The sequence below is a fragment of the Ursus arctos genome, unplaced genomic scaffold (assembly GCF_023065955.2).
Source record: "Ursus arctos isolate Adak ecotype North America unplaced genomic scaffold, UrsArc2.0 scaffold_7, whole genome shotgun sequence".
Lineage (NCBI taxonomy): Eukaryota > Metazoa > Chordata > Mammalia > Carnivora > Ursidae > Ursus > Ursus arctos.
Window position 1 is genome coordinate 52,338,740 of NW_026623089.1, and position 14,775 is coordinate 52,353,514.

The following is a 14,775-nucleotide window of genomic DNA, read 5'->3' on the forward strand; positions in this document are numbered from 1 at the left end:
AATGGCCAATACACATGTTAGAAAAATGGTCAGCCTCTAGTAATCAAAGAAATATTCATTAAAATAAGTGACCATTTGGGGCGCCTGGGTGGCTCAGTCAGGTAAGTGAGTGCCTCCAGCTTGGGTCATGATCTCAGGGTCCTGGGATGGAGCCCTGCATTGGGCTCCCGGCTCAGTGGGGAGTCTGCTTCTCCCTCTGCCCTTTCCCCCACTCATGCTGTGTGTGTGTCTCTCTCTCTCAAATAAATAAAATATTTTTTAAAAAGTTACCATTTTTCCCCTAGCAATGATTTTTTTATTATCATACTTCATATTGTCAAGTGTACAGAAAAATAGGTATTCTTATATACTACTGGGACTGTAAATTGAAATATCTTCCTGGAAATTAATTTATAGTAGTATAAGTCAAGAGCATTGAAGAGTTTATACCTACCACTTTTTCAGCACACTAGATTGGCAAAAAATGAAAAGTCTGATAGTACCAAGTGCTGAAGATGAGAAGCAATGAGAACTCTTATACATAGCTGATAAAGTATTGGAGATTCTTTTGGTATTTTATAATAATAAATTTATAATAAGCAATAATATAGAAATATATTTTATAATATTATACATAATGCATGGAGACCAAAAATAATATGACCAAAATAATATAATATAATGTATAATAGTATATAAAATATAAAAATAATAAAAATAAATATTTTAAAAATAAATATTATAATAATTGGATATTCATAAGCCAGCAGTTCCATTTCTAGATCTATACCTAGACTAGGAACTCTTGTTCATGTTTCACAGACACTGATAGAAGAATGTTCATAATAGCATTGTTCATAATAGCAAAAAAGCTGATAATAACTCAGATATTCATTTGTAGGAAAACTGGTAGTAGTACTTTCAAACAATAGAAACCTATAACAGTAAAACTGAAAGAAGTACATGTAAATGTATCAACATTGATGAGTCTTAGAAACATAATACTGAAAAAATATATTGCACTGAAAAGAAACAGATTATGAAAGAATACACTCACTATGATACCATTTTATGAAGTGCAAAAGCAAGCAGAAATAATATATTGTTTAGGGACACAAACGTCTTTTAAACTAAAAAAAAGGAATAGAAAAAGAAATCCAGATGGTAGTTACCTCTTACAGGAGGGAGGGACATGAGCTTCCACCATTGTGCGAATTCTTCCTCTCTCAGGTTAAATGGGAGGTTCATGGTGTTGTTGTTATGATTATGATTGTGATTATTATTTTCATAACTTGTCTATTATGTATATTGTATATAGCAAATATTTCATAATAAATTTTAAAGAGCTTATAGAGTCTTATTTCATAATTCCATTTTTAGAGATGAATCCAAAAATAATAATGAAAAAATAAGTGCAAAAAAAGTTTACCCCAGTTGTGGTATTTATTGTGACCCCAAACTGAAACAATCTAGATCCTAACACCCTTATTTTACATCTTGCCTTGTTCCAGAAAGGATTTTTTTTAAGATTTTGTTTAAGTAATCTCGACATTCAGCATGGGGCTCAAACTCACAACCCTGAGATCAAGAGTATATGCTCTACCACCTGAGCCAGCCAGGCGCCCCAAGAAAGGACTTTAAAAGGCCTTAAAAATACATTAAGTGAGATAAAAGTTAATTAAACTTCCTGAGAAGTGAAAGTTAAAGGAAGAAGGTAAGAGAAAGCCAGGAGTGAGGTTATTATGAACAATATAAATTATAAAGTCTCCTGTTCTTATTAGAGGTAGGCCACAAATTTGACTCCAAGCTTCCAGTAACCAGGATAAAAAGGGAAAGATGATTCATAGTGTACTTAAGATAAGAGCAAATCAAGTGTTCTGATTGAGAACAGACAGAAATGTCTCCCCAGATTAACTGTGCGGGCAAGTTATGTACATTCTCTCTGCCTATGTTTCCTCTCCTATAAAATAGAATAATAACAGTACCTATTAATAGTGTTATGAGGATTACATAAGGTAAGTTCCCAGGACAGCACCTACCAGGTAGTAATCATTCAAATAGGTTACTGATTAGCCATAATGAATGACATTCTCAAGGGTGGCTCAGTCAGTTAGGTGTCTACCTTCTGCTATGTCATGATCTCAGGGTCCTGGGCTCCCTGCTCAGTGGGGAGTCTGCTTCTCCCTCTTCATCTGCTCCTTCCCCTGCTCATGCACTCACTCACTCTCTCTCTCTTTCTATCAAATAAATCAATCAATAAAAATCTTTAAAAAAAAGTGTTTACAGAAAACACTGTCATGGAAGTAGATACCATTATGGGAGAAATGGAAAGGTCACCCTCGTCTCAGATAGGAAATCCTCTCAATAGGACAGTGTTGTGAATTAATTTTCTGGTGTTCTGTCTGTGCTCACTTAATATGTATTTATCAGGCACATCCTTTATGCACATTTTCTATCTGGTAATAGATGACCAGGATATGGGATTTGTTAAGTGGTATTCTGCTTCAGCCAACTGTAAGTCATCTAATCTTGAAATCATACTAATGTGTTGAATAATAAATAAAATTTGTTGCATTTACTTTTTCTGCTTTCCAAATGTGAAAGTAATATTCTGCAACCAAAGACTGACCAAAAGCAATTATGAAAAGAACGGTGAGAAATAGTAATTGAACTTAGTTAACACCTGCTAAGAACAGAATAATTAATTGAGGCTTTTAGCTTCCTGGGAAGTGATATCATGGTGAATAAAATATTAATTGCTACATTTATTGAATGCTAACAATGTTCCAAACTCTGTGCTTATTTCTTTACATATATTACCTCATTTAATCCTTACAACACTTTGAGCTGGTGAATATTATCTCCATTTTTCTGGTGGGAAGATTTTGAAGCCTTGGTCTTCACAATAAATTTTATTATGGGAGTAAGCCATTTAGCTAAAGTCACAGCAGCAAGTATGGGTTCAACCCTGGCCTTGCTGATTCTAAAGCCCTTGTTCTTAGTCACTTTAATATATTACCTTTCATAGAATGAAATCAAAACTTAGCATACCTTGAAACCCCTTGGTCCAGATCTAAAATGTTTTTTCCCTGACGCCCTCAGTCAAGTATACCCTGGTTTTTACTATCCTATAATAAGTTTATGCGTCAAACTAATGAATCATCGAACTTTACATCGGAAACCGGGGATGTACTGTATGGTGACTAACATAATATAATAAAAAATCATTAAAAAAAAAACAAGTTTATGCGTGTCTTGTTATCTTCCTGGTTTTGACTATCAGACTGAAGAGTTAACCTTCTTCTTGTCTATGTGATTGATACTCATGCCATTTAGTCACTTCATTGAGTACCACCCTGGACTTAAAAATAATTTTTAAAATGTCCTTGGTTTTGAAGTAGAAAAGTTCAGCAGTTCAGTTTGGTGTGATATTAGTGTTGACAGTGAAGATGCATCTTATATTTAATGATCAAGAAAATTCAGGCTCCAGGCATTTTGATCTCGGGGCTCTCTGATGTCCCCTGCCCACTGTAGAAACAGATTTCCGTTCAAACTATGAAGTGTGTATGTCATGCTCACTGAGTGGATTTGCAGTAGAGAACATGGCCTGTCATTGTTTTTCCTTTTCATGGACATAACAGACAGTTGTCCTGAGACTTCTGGTAGGAGCAGCAGTGGCATGGTGTAGATCTCAAAAGACAAATACTGTCATGTTGAAAAACAGATGTATTCAGCTCAGTGGCTTAGGATTACTCTATATTCATTGCATTGTGCAGTTCAGAAACTAGAATAAGCCTAGTAAGAAAATTATCATTCTGAAATACTTGTATAAGGGCAGGTAGACAAAATCACCTGAAAGATAACTGTATGAAATGTAGCAAGGTTGAAGTTTACATTTGTTGAAATATGTTAACGTCAAATGTCTTTAATAAATTAAGATCCACTTGCAGATACTGATGTACTTTTCCTTTTACGATTTTTTAAATCTTTTTTGGGCCTTTGTTCATAATACAGATTTTCTTCTCTTTCTGGCTTCCCATGTTCCTTAAATCATGTCATCTAGATATATAGACCATCTGTCCTTCCAAAAGGCTATTCCTTCTCTCAACAAGGGGCAGGGGTGGAAATACGAGGCACGATACGGAAAGAAAGCCAGGAAAAATCTTGAGGACAGTTTTTTGGCCCCTCTTTGCAACCCCTGGGGAATGACAGGGAGCCAACAGCTTGTATCCATTTGAGAAAGTGGCAGTGGCTACAGAAGATAAAATGCTAGGCTGTTCTGCTCTCTTCCTAGACAGAAAAGCGATAGAAATGGCGGCTGGTGTGCTGGAATGCACGCATTCTGTGCCGCAGGACCAAATAGATAGGAATTTCTTATCATTGAAGTGGAACGTAAGCGGCTCGCTCTGTCAATGTTTGACTAAGTAAAATGCAAGCTAGTCATTTGAATTGCTTCCAAATATATAGTTGGAAGCTCTCTGCATTGTGATCATTTTGTAATAACCTGTCTCCCCAGAGACGGTCTCATGACCTGAGGGATTACACCGTGCTCCAGGAGTTGCACCCGCAGATTTTATAGGCTTAAGATACACACTTCATCCTGAGAGCCCATGATGTCTAGGTATAGCCTGTGAAAATGTAGCCCCAGTGAAGGTCCTTGAGAAACTGCCCTTGAAGCTCCCTAGCCTCAGCATTGGAGGTCTTCTGCTAATAAATGTTGAATGAATATAGCACATGAGTTCAGGCCAGTTTCCATTAGCAGTTTTGTATGTAAAGAGAAACCGCTCTCTCCCAGCTCCTCCAGCTAAGACCTCAGAAATAAGGCCGTCTTGCCTCCGAGGAGCCTAAAAACCTAAAAGGAGAGGTGCTGTCCAAAACCAAATTACAGAGGAGGTAGTAACTTTGAAGTGGGCCATACTTCATGGAGCTGAATTTTCTACTTTTTAGCCCCCTTCAGGATCCAATAGAACTCGTTGCCCAAAGTCAAGTCTGAGTTCTCAGAAGAACATTAATAAAAATACTAATTTGAGCATTAGAATTGTTACTCAGAAATTTCTCCTGAAAATTGTCTTTATTGTCTTTGAAAATCACAGAGGTGAGGCTTTAAGCCCCTGTGGAGAGCAAACGAATACAGGCCTTTCAGAAGCATGGAGCAAGCTGCTGCTGCTGCCAGCATTATAAACAAGCAGCTGAGTCTGCCATGTAGGATAAAACCTCAAACTCATCTAATTCGGATATATGGAATTTCTCCACAGTTGTCAGATCTCCCAGATGAAGGTAAAGTGAACGCCCTAGATGGTTCAAGCCTGCCTGGGGGAACAGGGACCACAGCTTTGTTTCTCTTGCCTCTCCAAGGCCCTCGATGACCTGTGCATCTCCCAAGTTCTGCCTGGATACCACCTTTCACTGAAGATCTGATGTAAACACTGCAGAAAGTATTCCCACTTGCAAAAATCTTATCAGTCCTCTGTTTTGTTCCAGGATGGTAAATTGAACCATAAATCAAACTTAAATTGAATCCTGAAAACCTTTGATATTGTCAAAAATTAATCAAAAAAATTAATCAGCTTTGTAGAAGTGATGGGGTAACAAAAATGAAACATTGAGTAGTTGAGTTAATAAAAAGAGGCCGTCACTTAATATTGATGATGTTGATTTCTTTTGAAATAGTTTTGAAGTTTTGCTTCAAGGACAGGTTCTCAATAGTTTTAAATATGACTAAGCCCCATGGCTGTGTTAGTTTATCTAAAACAGTGCAGTGCCATCCCATAGAATGAATATGTACCATTGCTTAGAAGGATGAAACTGTGATATTGAGATACAGTCTTTGGATCCAGACAGGGCTGAGTTTGAGGCCCAGCTCTGCCACATGGAACTTGCTGTTGACTCAGTTTTCTCATCTGTAGAATGGAGCTGATAATATCTACTCCATAGTGTTGTTAAGTGATTAAATGAAGGGATGTGTGAGCAAAGTTCCTGGTCCATAGTACATGCTCAGTAAATTGTTGGCTGTTGTTAAAATGTAGTTCTTGTGTCCTGCTCATTGATACAGTCTCACTAGGGAGAGTATGAGTGTATATCAACTTGCCATGCTGAGGAAATTAGAATTGAAAGAGCATTTCACTCTTGACTACATACTTCCTTATTTTGTGTCTCATATGTAAGCCTTATCTCCCTACTATGGTAGGGCCATAGCGTAGGGATGGTGAAGTTCCTGAGGAGAGAAATTGAAACTTCTCCTTCTTTCTGTACTCCACAATGACTAACACAGTGCTAGATAACTGGTAGACATTCCAGAAATGTTTGCTGACATGACCTTACTTAGCAATGTCTTGTGTCTTTCTATACCCCTCTCATGAGAATAGGATTATGCCCTGCCACATAAGAATCTTAAAATTTCCTGGTAACTGTTACTTTCCAATAACTGTGGGGATATTTTACCGTCTTCAAATTGTTTTTGCTTTCCAGTTGGTTTCTGAGCTCATCTTTAGCCATTTTGTTATTTATGCATTTATAAGTATCATTAACACTGCAGCTGGCACTGAAATAACTTTCCTGTCTCCATTTTTTTTAAGAGGTTAGGGAGGGGGAGAGGGAGCGGGAGAAGGAGAGAGAGAGAATTCCAAGCAGACTCCACGCCCAGCACGGAGCCTGAGATCCTGACCTGAGCCAACACCAAGAGTCGGACGCTTAACTGACTGAGCCACCCAGACTCCCCTTCCTGTCTCCATTTTTAAATGAAAAATCTTAGTTTTCTGATATTACTGGAATTAGCTAGAAGTCCTTTATACTTAACCTTTCCATCTGCATATTTAAATGTATTTTACGATTTTTCAGTAGTTTCATGGTAAATAAGTGTGTCTAATTAAAGCATCCTACACTGCATTTTTTTTTTCAAGCTCCATTGATGTTCTAGCATTCAATTGCCATTTTGGGGGAAACCTAAAAATGCATTGCTTTTCTTTATAATCCTTAAAGGTGTGAGTATATAACAATATAAGTACAGATTGAGGAACCGATAAGACTATACAGATGTACAGTTGATCAAATTTATAATTAGCTTTTTTTCAGAGTGTTTTTTAATGGTAATTGGCCTGTTCAGATTTTTACCTCTTGACTCAATGGGGGGGGGGGGGAATTAGTATTTTTCTTGAAAATCTTCCATACTTGGGGCGCCTGGGTAGCTTAGTCAGTTAAATGTCTGACTCTTGATTTTGGCTCAGGTCATGATCTCAGGGTTGTGAGATCAAGATCAAGCCCCATTGGGCTTTGCACTGGGCATGGAGCCTGCTTAAGATTCTCTCTTTCCCTCTCCCTCTGCCCCTCCCCACCCCAAATAGCTTCCATTTCTTGAGTTTTAGGATCATAGCATAAAATTATAAAGTGAATTCACCTTCAAGGTCTGTACTTTTTGGTATATACAATTTATCTTTTTTTTTAATATATAATTTATCATTTCTAATTTTGTATGTTAGGATTTTCTTTTCTTTTTTGATTAGGCAACCTGAAATTTTATGGGAACATTTTGGGCAGTTAGAAGGTATGGCTGAAGGTGATCTTCCAAGTTTTGATTTATCATGTTCCCTTTCCCATTCATTTCCCCTCCTTTGTCATTCCTTGTTGATCATAATAAGTACTGGCAGGGGACGATAATTAGCTTTTAAGTTATCTCTGAGTAGCAGGGACATGGATGATCCAGAGAGCACTTATTGCCAGTAGTTTTACTCATGAATTGGAATGGAGTTTTAACATTGTTTCTATCCCCACAAGGATGCTCCTGCTCTGTAAGGTATGAGGTGTTACAGCAGCTCTGTTTTATCCATGAGGATATTGAGGCCCAGCGTAGTTGGGTGACTTTTCTAAAGTCATAAATAGTGACAAAGCTGGAATAAGAACCCAGATCTTCTGTTTCTGATTAATTTTTTCAAATCTTAGTGAGAATTACAGTTCAGAAATACAGTCTTGGTGGCCATCAACTATTTTCTGCCATCCAGCACAGTCGATCATTCCACGTTCCATGTCAAAATGCTTTGCATTTGACCCCAAGAACACTCTGTTTCCCTCCCAGTTCGAACGCCATGACCCTGTGGATGGGAAAATCACTGAGAGGCAGTTCGGTGGCATGCTGCTGGCCTACAGTGGGGTGCAGTCCAAGAAGCTGACCGCCATGCAGAAGCAGCTCAAGAAGCACTTCAAAGAGGGAAAGGTAGGTATCTTTGTTTATAGGAAGAAAAGGAAGGTATGGTTGTATTGCAAAGGTGCTAATCTAATGAGAATGTCATGAAGCAAAGATTGAACTAATTCATTTCTGCTATATGAAAAAACATCAGTAAATGAGGAAGAAGGGAGAGCCCAGAATAAGCCCTTCGGTTTCTTGTTCAGAAAAAGGGTGGCACCATGAACTAAGACTGAGAAATTAAATGGGGTGCCTGGCTGGCTCAGTCGGTTGAGCATGCCTCTGTTGGTCTCAGAGTTGTGAGTTCAAGCCTCACACTGGACCTAGAACTTATTTAAAAAAAAAAAAATCAGGGGACGCCTGGGTGGCACAGTCGTTAAGCATCTGCCTTTGGCTCAGGGCGTGATCCCGGTGTTCTGGGATCGAGCCCCATATCAGGCTCCTCCACTAGGAGCCTGCTTCTTCCTCTCCCACTCCCCCTGCTTGTGTTCCCTCTCTCGCTGGCTGTCTCTGTCTAATAAAGAAATAAATAAATCTTTTTAAAAAATAAATAAATAAATAAATAAATAAATAAATAAATAAAAATAAAAAATAAATCAGAAAGTCTATCTGGAGAAAAATTAAAAAAGAGAGACTGGTTTACAGAGGAAGATAAAGAGTTTAGTTACAGATATCTTGATTTAAGATGCCTGTGGACCATCTGGTTAGAGATGATTAGCAGACACTTGGATATTCACATCTACTTCAGATGACTGAGATAGGTTTGGGAATCATCCACACATAATTCAAGTTAAAGCCATGAGAACCCATGAGATTGCCCCAGGAGCGTATTATACAGAAAAGAAATGTCCTTTTTTGGGCCAAAGGAAAAAATCAAGTGGAACATTAACATTCAGACAGTACAGGAAGGAAACGGTTAGAGAAAGTAGTTCAGTTGAAGCCAAGGAAGTAGAGGGTGCAGGCACAGAGGGGTCTGCAGTGTCACATGGGACAGAGAGGGTCCAGTAAAGTAAGATCATAAACATCCATTGGCTTTGGTAAAATGGTAATAATTGATGACCTTTGGGAGCTGTTAGAGTGGAGGACACATTAAAACGGGAAGTAAGGAAGTCGAGAAAGAGAAGAAAGGAAGAAAATGAGGAAAAGGGGAGAGGGGCTCCAGGAAGAAGGAAATAGAATATGTTCAAAACTCTGAGGCAGTGTATTAGTCTGCTTGGGCTGCTCCCACAAAACAGTACAGACTAGGGGGCTTCAACCCAAATTTATTTTCTCACAGCTCTGAAGGCCGGACATCTGTGATCAAGGTGCGGGGTAAATTAAATTTGTAATGAGGGCTCTCTTCCTGGCCTTTGGACAGCTGCCTTCTTTCTATAGCCTCACATGGCCTTTCCTTGGTTGTTTACATGGTAAGAAACAGAAAGAGGGAGAGTCAAAGAGCAAAAGCTGGAAAATTCACATGCACACTAGCTCTCTGATGTGTCTTCTTACAAGGATACTAATACTGTCAATTCAGGGCCCCACCCTTATGACCTCATTTAACCTTGTTTATTTGCTTAGAGTCCCCACCTCCTAATAGGCCACATTGAGGGTTAGGGCTTCAGCATATGTATAAGTTGGGGGGTGGGCCGGGGGGGACACACTGAGTCCATAACAGACAGAAAACACAAAGGTCTAGCACGTGTGAGGAACTGAGAGGGGACTGTTGTGGTTGGAGCATACTAGCAAGGAGGAGAATGGCCTGAGATGAGGTCTGAGAGGGAGATGGGGGCCAGCACGTGCATGGAACGAGTTTGGGTTATGTTCACAGTGCGATGGGAAGCTATTAAAGGGCCGTAAGCAATGAAATGCTTGTATATTTGTATGTGTGTTTAAATAAATGACACTGGCTCTTTTATGAAAAATGGTTTGGAAAGGAGCGAACATAGAAGCCGAAAGGCTGATACTAGGATTATTAGAGAATTCAGGAAGAGATGATGGAGCATTTTTTGAGCAGCACTGCGGTTGGAGACCATACCAATCAGCACTGCTCTCTGATAGCTTTGCACACCAGCTGCACCTGGGGCAGGAGGGGGCAGATGGTAGAACTGAGTCAGCATCTGGGGTTTTGCCAGGGTGTGGGACGGACATACTGAAGCAGAGATCAGTGAGGAGGCATACCTCAACGATCACACGCATACACACACACACCCCACAATGCTAGATCTTCTCATTCTCAGCCCAATACCCTTTCCACTGTACAGTGATTACCACTTGGCCATGACCAGAGAAACTGACCTGGCATTAAAAATGTTCTGTCCCTACACCAGGTGTTCCCTTGGTTATGGGGGAAGACTCACCATTAACAGAAAGTAACAGAGAACAATCCTTTCTCTTAGAGACAACTTTTACAGTGCTTAGTACCCAGCTCATATCTGTTAGAAATTGTAATTTCAGAAAATTAATGGTGAATGTTTAGGTGGATTTTTAGCCCCTATGCTGGAAGCACAGTGTTTGCATTGGGAAACAGTTGTCTTTTTACCAGACTAATTTTTAAATAAGTTTGATTCAGACGTTTATTTGATCTTAAAATAATTATCTATCATAATAGGCTAATTCATGTTTTATTTGAATTCATATTTAAAAGCAATAAATTGGGTGTTGGAGACATCTCCCTTGAAGGAATAGAGTAGCTTTGGCAAGAGTTACTTTAGGACCTGGAGACCTTGCAGAAGAGCTCTGAAGTAAAAGGACAGATTTTGTCAGATGATAAAAATCTGGGGTCTAAATTACTTCTGGCCCAGAATTTCTAGGCTGCGTTAGCAAGGAGATCGAGATTGATTGTCCTCTCATGTTGATTAAGTTTGTGAACATAGCAATTAACTAAAATGAGAGTTAATGAAGGGCCTTTGCTCCTGAGGTTGCCAGTCCATCTCTCTAGGACCATGTTTCATTAAAGGGGAATCACCATCTGCTTCCTAATTGTTTCTTTTATTCCGCTTTGGATTTGTTAACATAAATGTAAGTTTTGATTTGGCTCATATTAATCATTTTCTGTGTCGGATTCTGCACAAATTATCAGTCCAGACCTAAAGGACTGATGGTCTTAGTGGTGGTATTAAGTAAATATTTGCATATCTCTTAATGATGGTGCAATGTTTCACTGCCTTTCACATTGTTCTTTTTCTGTCTTTCCAACAGCCTTGTTAGATCTCATTTGCCTTTAAGAATCTAGAGACAGAAAGAAAGAGAAATGAATGACCCACCCAGAGTCTGGACTAAAATCTAAGGCTTTCTATTCCACATCTTGTCCTTTCTATCGCAGCGTTCTCCTTAACCGTACCCTTCCTCCAAAGCAGTGCTTCTCAAGCCCGGTCGCCCAGTATCACTTGGGGAATTTTTCAGAAATTTGATTGTTGGGGCGCTCTTTAAACCAGCTAAATCAGAACCTCAGTCGGTGGGTCCAGGCCTCAGTCTTTCTTAAAAGTCTCCGGAGGGGATTCTCATGTGCACTTTAGCTTGTGAGCCACTGCTCTGCAGGGGCTGTACTCTGTCAGCATCTCTAGATCTTTTGTCCCTAAGTAATAGCTGGAAGGATTGGGGAACCTGGCATGCTGGACCAATTACTCTATTCATGCTCAAGTAACTGCTATGTTTCTTATTTAATAGAGACAGTTTCCATTTCTTCCTTTTTTTTTTTTAATAGGTAACATGTTTTGGGGGGGCTTTATTTTAAGAATTAATCCCTATCCTCTACCAGATTTTCCCATTCTGCTCAATATCCTTTTTTCTTGTGAATGATTCTTTTAGACAAAATCTGACTCAGCTCTAAAATTTGCCTATTTTCCTTCCTCCATATTGTCTTCTTATTAAAAGAAAGACAATTTTCTGAAACTTTATAAATGTAATTCACAGGGATTGTTCTCTATGCTTAAGAGCAGCAGAAGCTGCAAACTTCAGTAATTTAGCAAATCCACTTAAGGCTGAATTGAAAATTATATTCAGTTCAATGTCGGCCATTGCTATGTGCAAGACACTAAGCCAGGTGCTGTGAGAAAGATAAAAGATAAAAACCATCACCTATCCCCAAGAAATATATAATCTGTAATAATTTAGTAAGAAAATATACATATATATATACACACAAAGAACTATGTAATTTCATATTCAGTATTTACTGAGCGTTCACTCTGTGCTAAGCACTCTTATAAATATTGGGAATACAGTAATGAGCAAATCCGAGTCTCTGCCTCATAGAACTTAACATTCCTAGTGCTGGGAGACAGGTAAAAAATAATTATACAAGGCAACTCACTCAACTTTGAGCCCCTTGAGAGCAGTGTCTTACTCATCTTTGTGTGTCCACAGCACAGTGAGTGTCCATAGGCAAATGTTTGTCAGATGCACTGGTGAATGTATTAAGTACCCTAATAAAGCCCTGGAGCCTTTTGGGAGCACCAATGAGAGAGATTAGAATGAACTGAAGAGACTAAGATTTCTTGGCGGAGATACAATTTGAACTTGGCCTTAAGCATAGAGGAGGATTTTGCAGGGTGTCAGCTTGTGCTTTGTCCTCAGCTTGCCTTCTGCTCCCTCATCATTTCCCCCCTGAACAATTTTGATCCTTAAATCTCTACAGTTGTTGAAGCCGGAAGGTCTCATCTACTGTAATTCCTTCCTGCTGAAGAGGGGCGTAGAGATGTCCCTATCTATGGGTCAATATTGGTCAGTTGGGGAATGTATAGGGGAGTAATAGGGGAGTTCCGAAAGGTGGAGGCAGCTAGAAGGAAAACAACCTTAGCTTGACGATAGCAAAGCCTCCAGTATCGTGAGAGTCTTCTTTAGCTTATGAAAGTCCTTTTGGGCACTTTCCTTTCTCCTTACCTCCCCCAACTCCCAAATATATAATTAGTCATTCCTCATAACCCCAGGGCAACAGCTCTTTCTACCCACAGGTCTCGTCCCCATGCTTTAATAAAATCACCTTTCTGCACCTCCCCCCAAAAAAGGCAGAGTAGAATTTTGACAAGCAAAAGTTATAAAGCAGTTTGCTTTTGCTTCGTGTTTCCTCTTAGATCCCTATCCCTGACAACCTTCTGTGGATATCGTGCTTATTAATACTGCTACCAGCTATGAAGCTGGGTTATAATAAACAGTTATAATAAGCAGTTATAATAACAAACAGTTATAATAAAACTATTAGATTATTAAGTTTGCATCTTATCTGTGGGTCATATTCATGTGGGCTCTCCTATTCACTTATTTTCACAGATATTTGAGAAGTGAGCCACATTGTAGTCATCATGGAATATCAGATTCTAGAAACATTGCTGCATAGCACTTGAAAAACTCTGATTCCAGTTATTAGGTGCCCATCAGAGTCACTATGTAGTAGAACACCTGAGGTATAGCCATTAAACTAAAAAGACTAGAACTCTACCTTATTGATTAGCTTTGTTTTACTGATTAGCTTTGAAACTTGTGCTTCCCCCGAAGAAGTACTAAGCTGTGAATTATTACTAAAAGAATTTATGGATTTTCCCCCATTATATTTCTGGTTTGCCCCTGCTATTAGTTTCACATACTTCAAAGGTCTGCCCCTGTTTTCTATCCCTCAAGCTCCTACACACACCAGAGAAGAGAATATATTTCAGAGCTTAATTGAATGAAGTCATTGCCATTGGTTCTGTAGTAATGGACCTGCCAGCTTACTAAGGATTCAACCTACTTCTTACTGAGTACTTGCCAAGTACTAGGCATTTTACCTAACTTTTCCCTAATTATCACATCTGGTTGGTGGATAGAATTTCTGCTTTTCAGATGAAAAATACTTTTCTGGGCCTTTGTTATTTGCCTGAGATCACACGGGTTCAAACCAGGACTATCTCATTCCACAGTCCATATCTTCCTACTAACGAGCCTATTCATTTGCCACTCCTTATTCTCCATGATTTGAATAGGCATAAGGGTTTGGGGGAAACAAGAAAACCAGTGTTGCTAGACCCTGGCCTATAGGGAGATGGCTAGAAAGGTAATTTATGGAAATATTTTATGAAGCATTTTGCCTTGAGTACTAGGCAAAAAGTTGGGTTTATCCAATTGACAGTGAGAAATCACTGGTATTTTGTGAGTCGGAGGAATGAACATATGAAGAAAGTGCTGTTTCAGGGTGATTAGATACTTGTAGAAGCATTAAGTAGTAGAAATGGTGTAATTTCCCTCCACTGTCAGGCAACAGTTGAAGAGAAGTCTAGGGTTTGCAATGAGAAGATGCCTTATTGGAGCAAGATCAGCATAGTTACACCTCTGAAAGGGTACCCAAGAAATTGGTGACATTAACCACAGGTAGGGAGGGAGACTGGAAGACAGGGGTAGAGGAAGAATCTGCTTTGTGCTGTTCATATATTACTGTTCATAATAGTCATATATTAAAATAATTAAATGTTTTTTAAAACTCTAAAAATAATTAGATGTTTTAAAAAACTAAGCAGAAGATTGAGCAAATGATAAGATTGGTGAAGGCATAGTGTATATAGGAGAAGAAAGAAGACTGTTTTATCTTTTCAGAGGGCCATAGAGGGAACTCAGGCAATGGGATTGATTCCCGGCAGGTGGATTTGCTATGACTGATTGAAAGACAAGGC

General features: G+C 39.0%; 1 protein-coding gene across 2 annotated transcripts in view; it reads left to right on the forward strand.

The window, feature by feature from the left end:
- MICU1 (mitochondrial calcium uptake 1) overlaps nucleotides 1-14,775 on the forward strand; it is a 234,931-nt gene that overhangs the window by 187,648 nt on the left and 32,508 nt on the right. For both annotated transcript variants that reach the window (XM_026504432.4, XM_048218843.2), the window contains exon 9: nucleotides 8,048-8,185. In XM_026504432.4, the coding sequence (XP_026360217.1) occupies nucleotides 8,048-8,185 (138 nt within the window). The remainder of the gene's footprint in view (nucleotides 1-8,047; nucleotides 8,186-14,775) is intronic.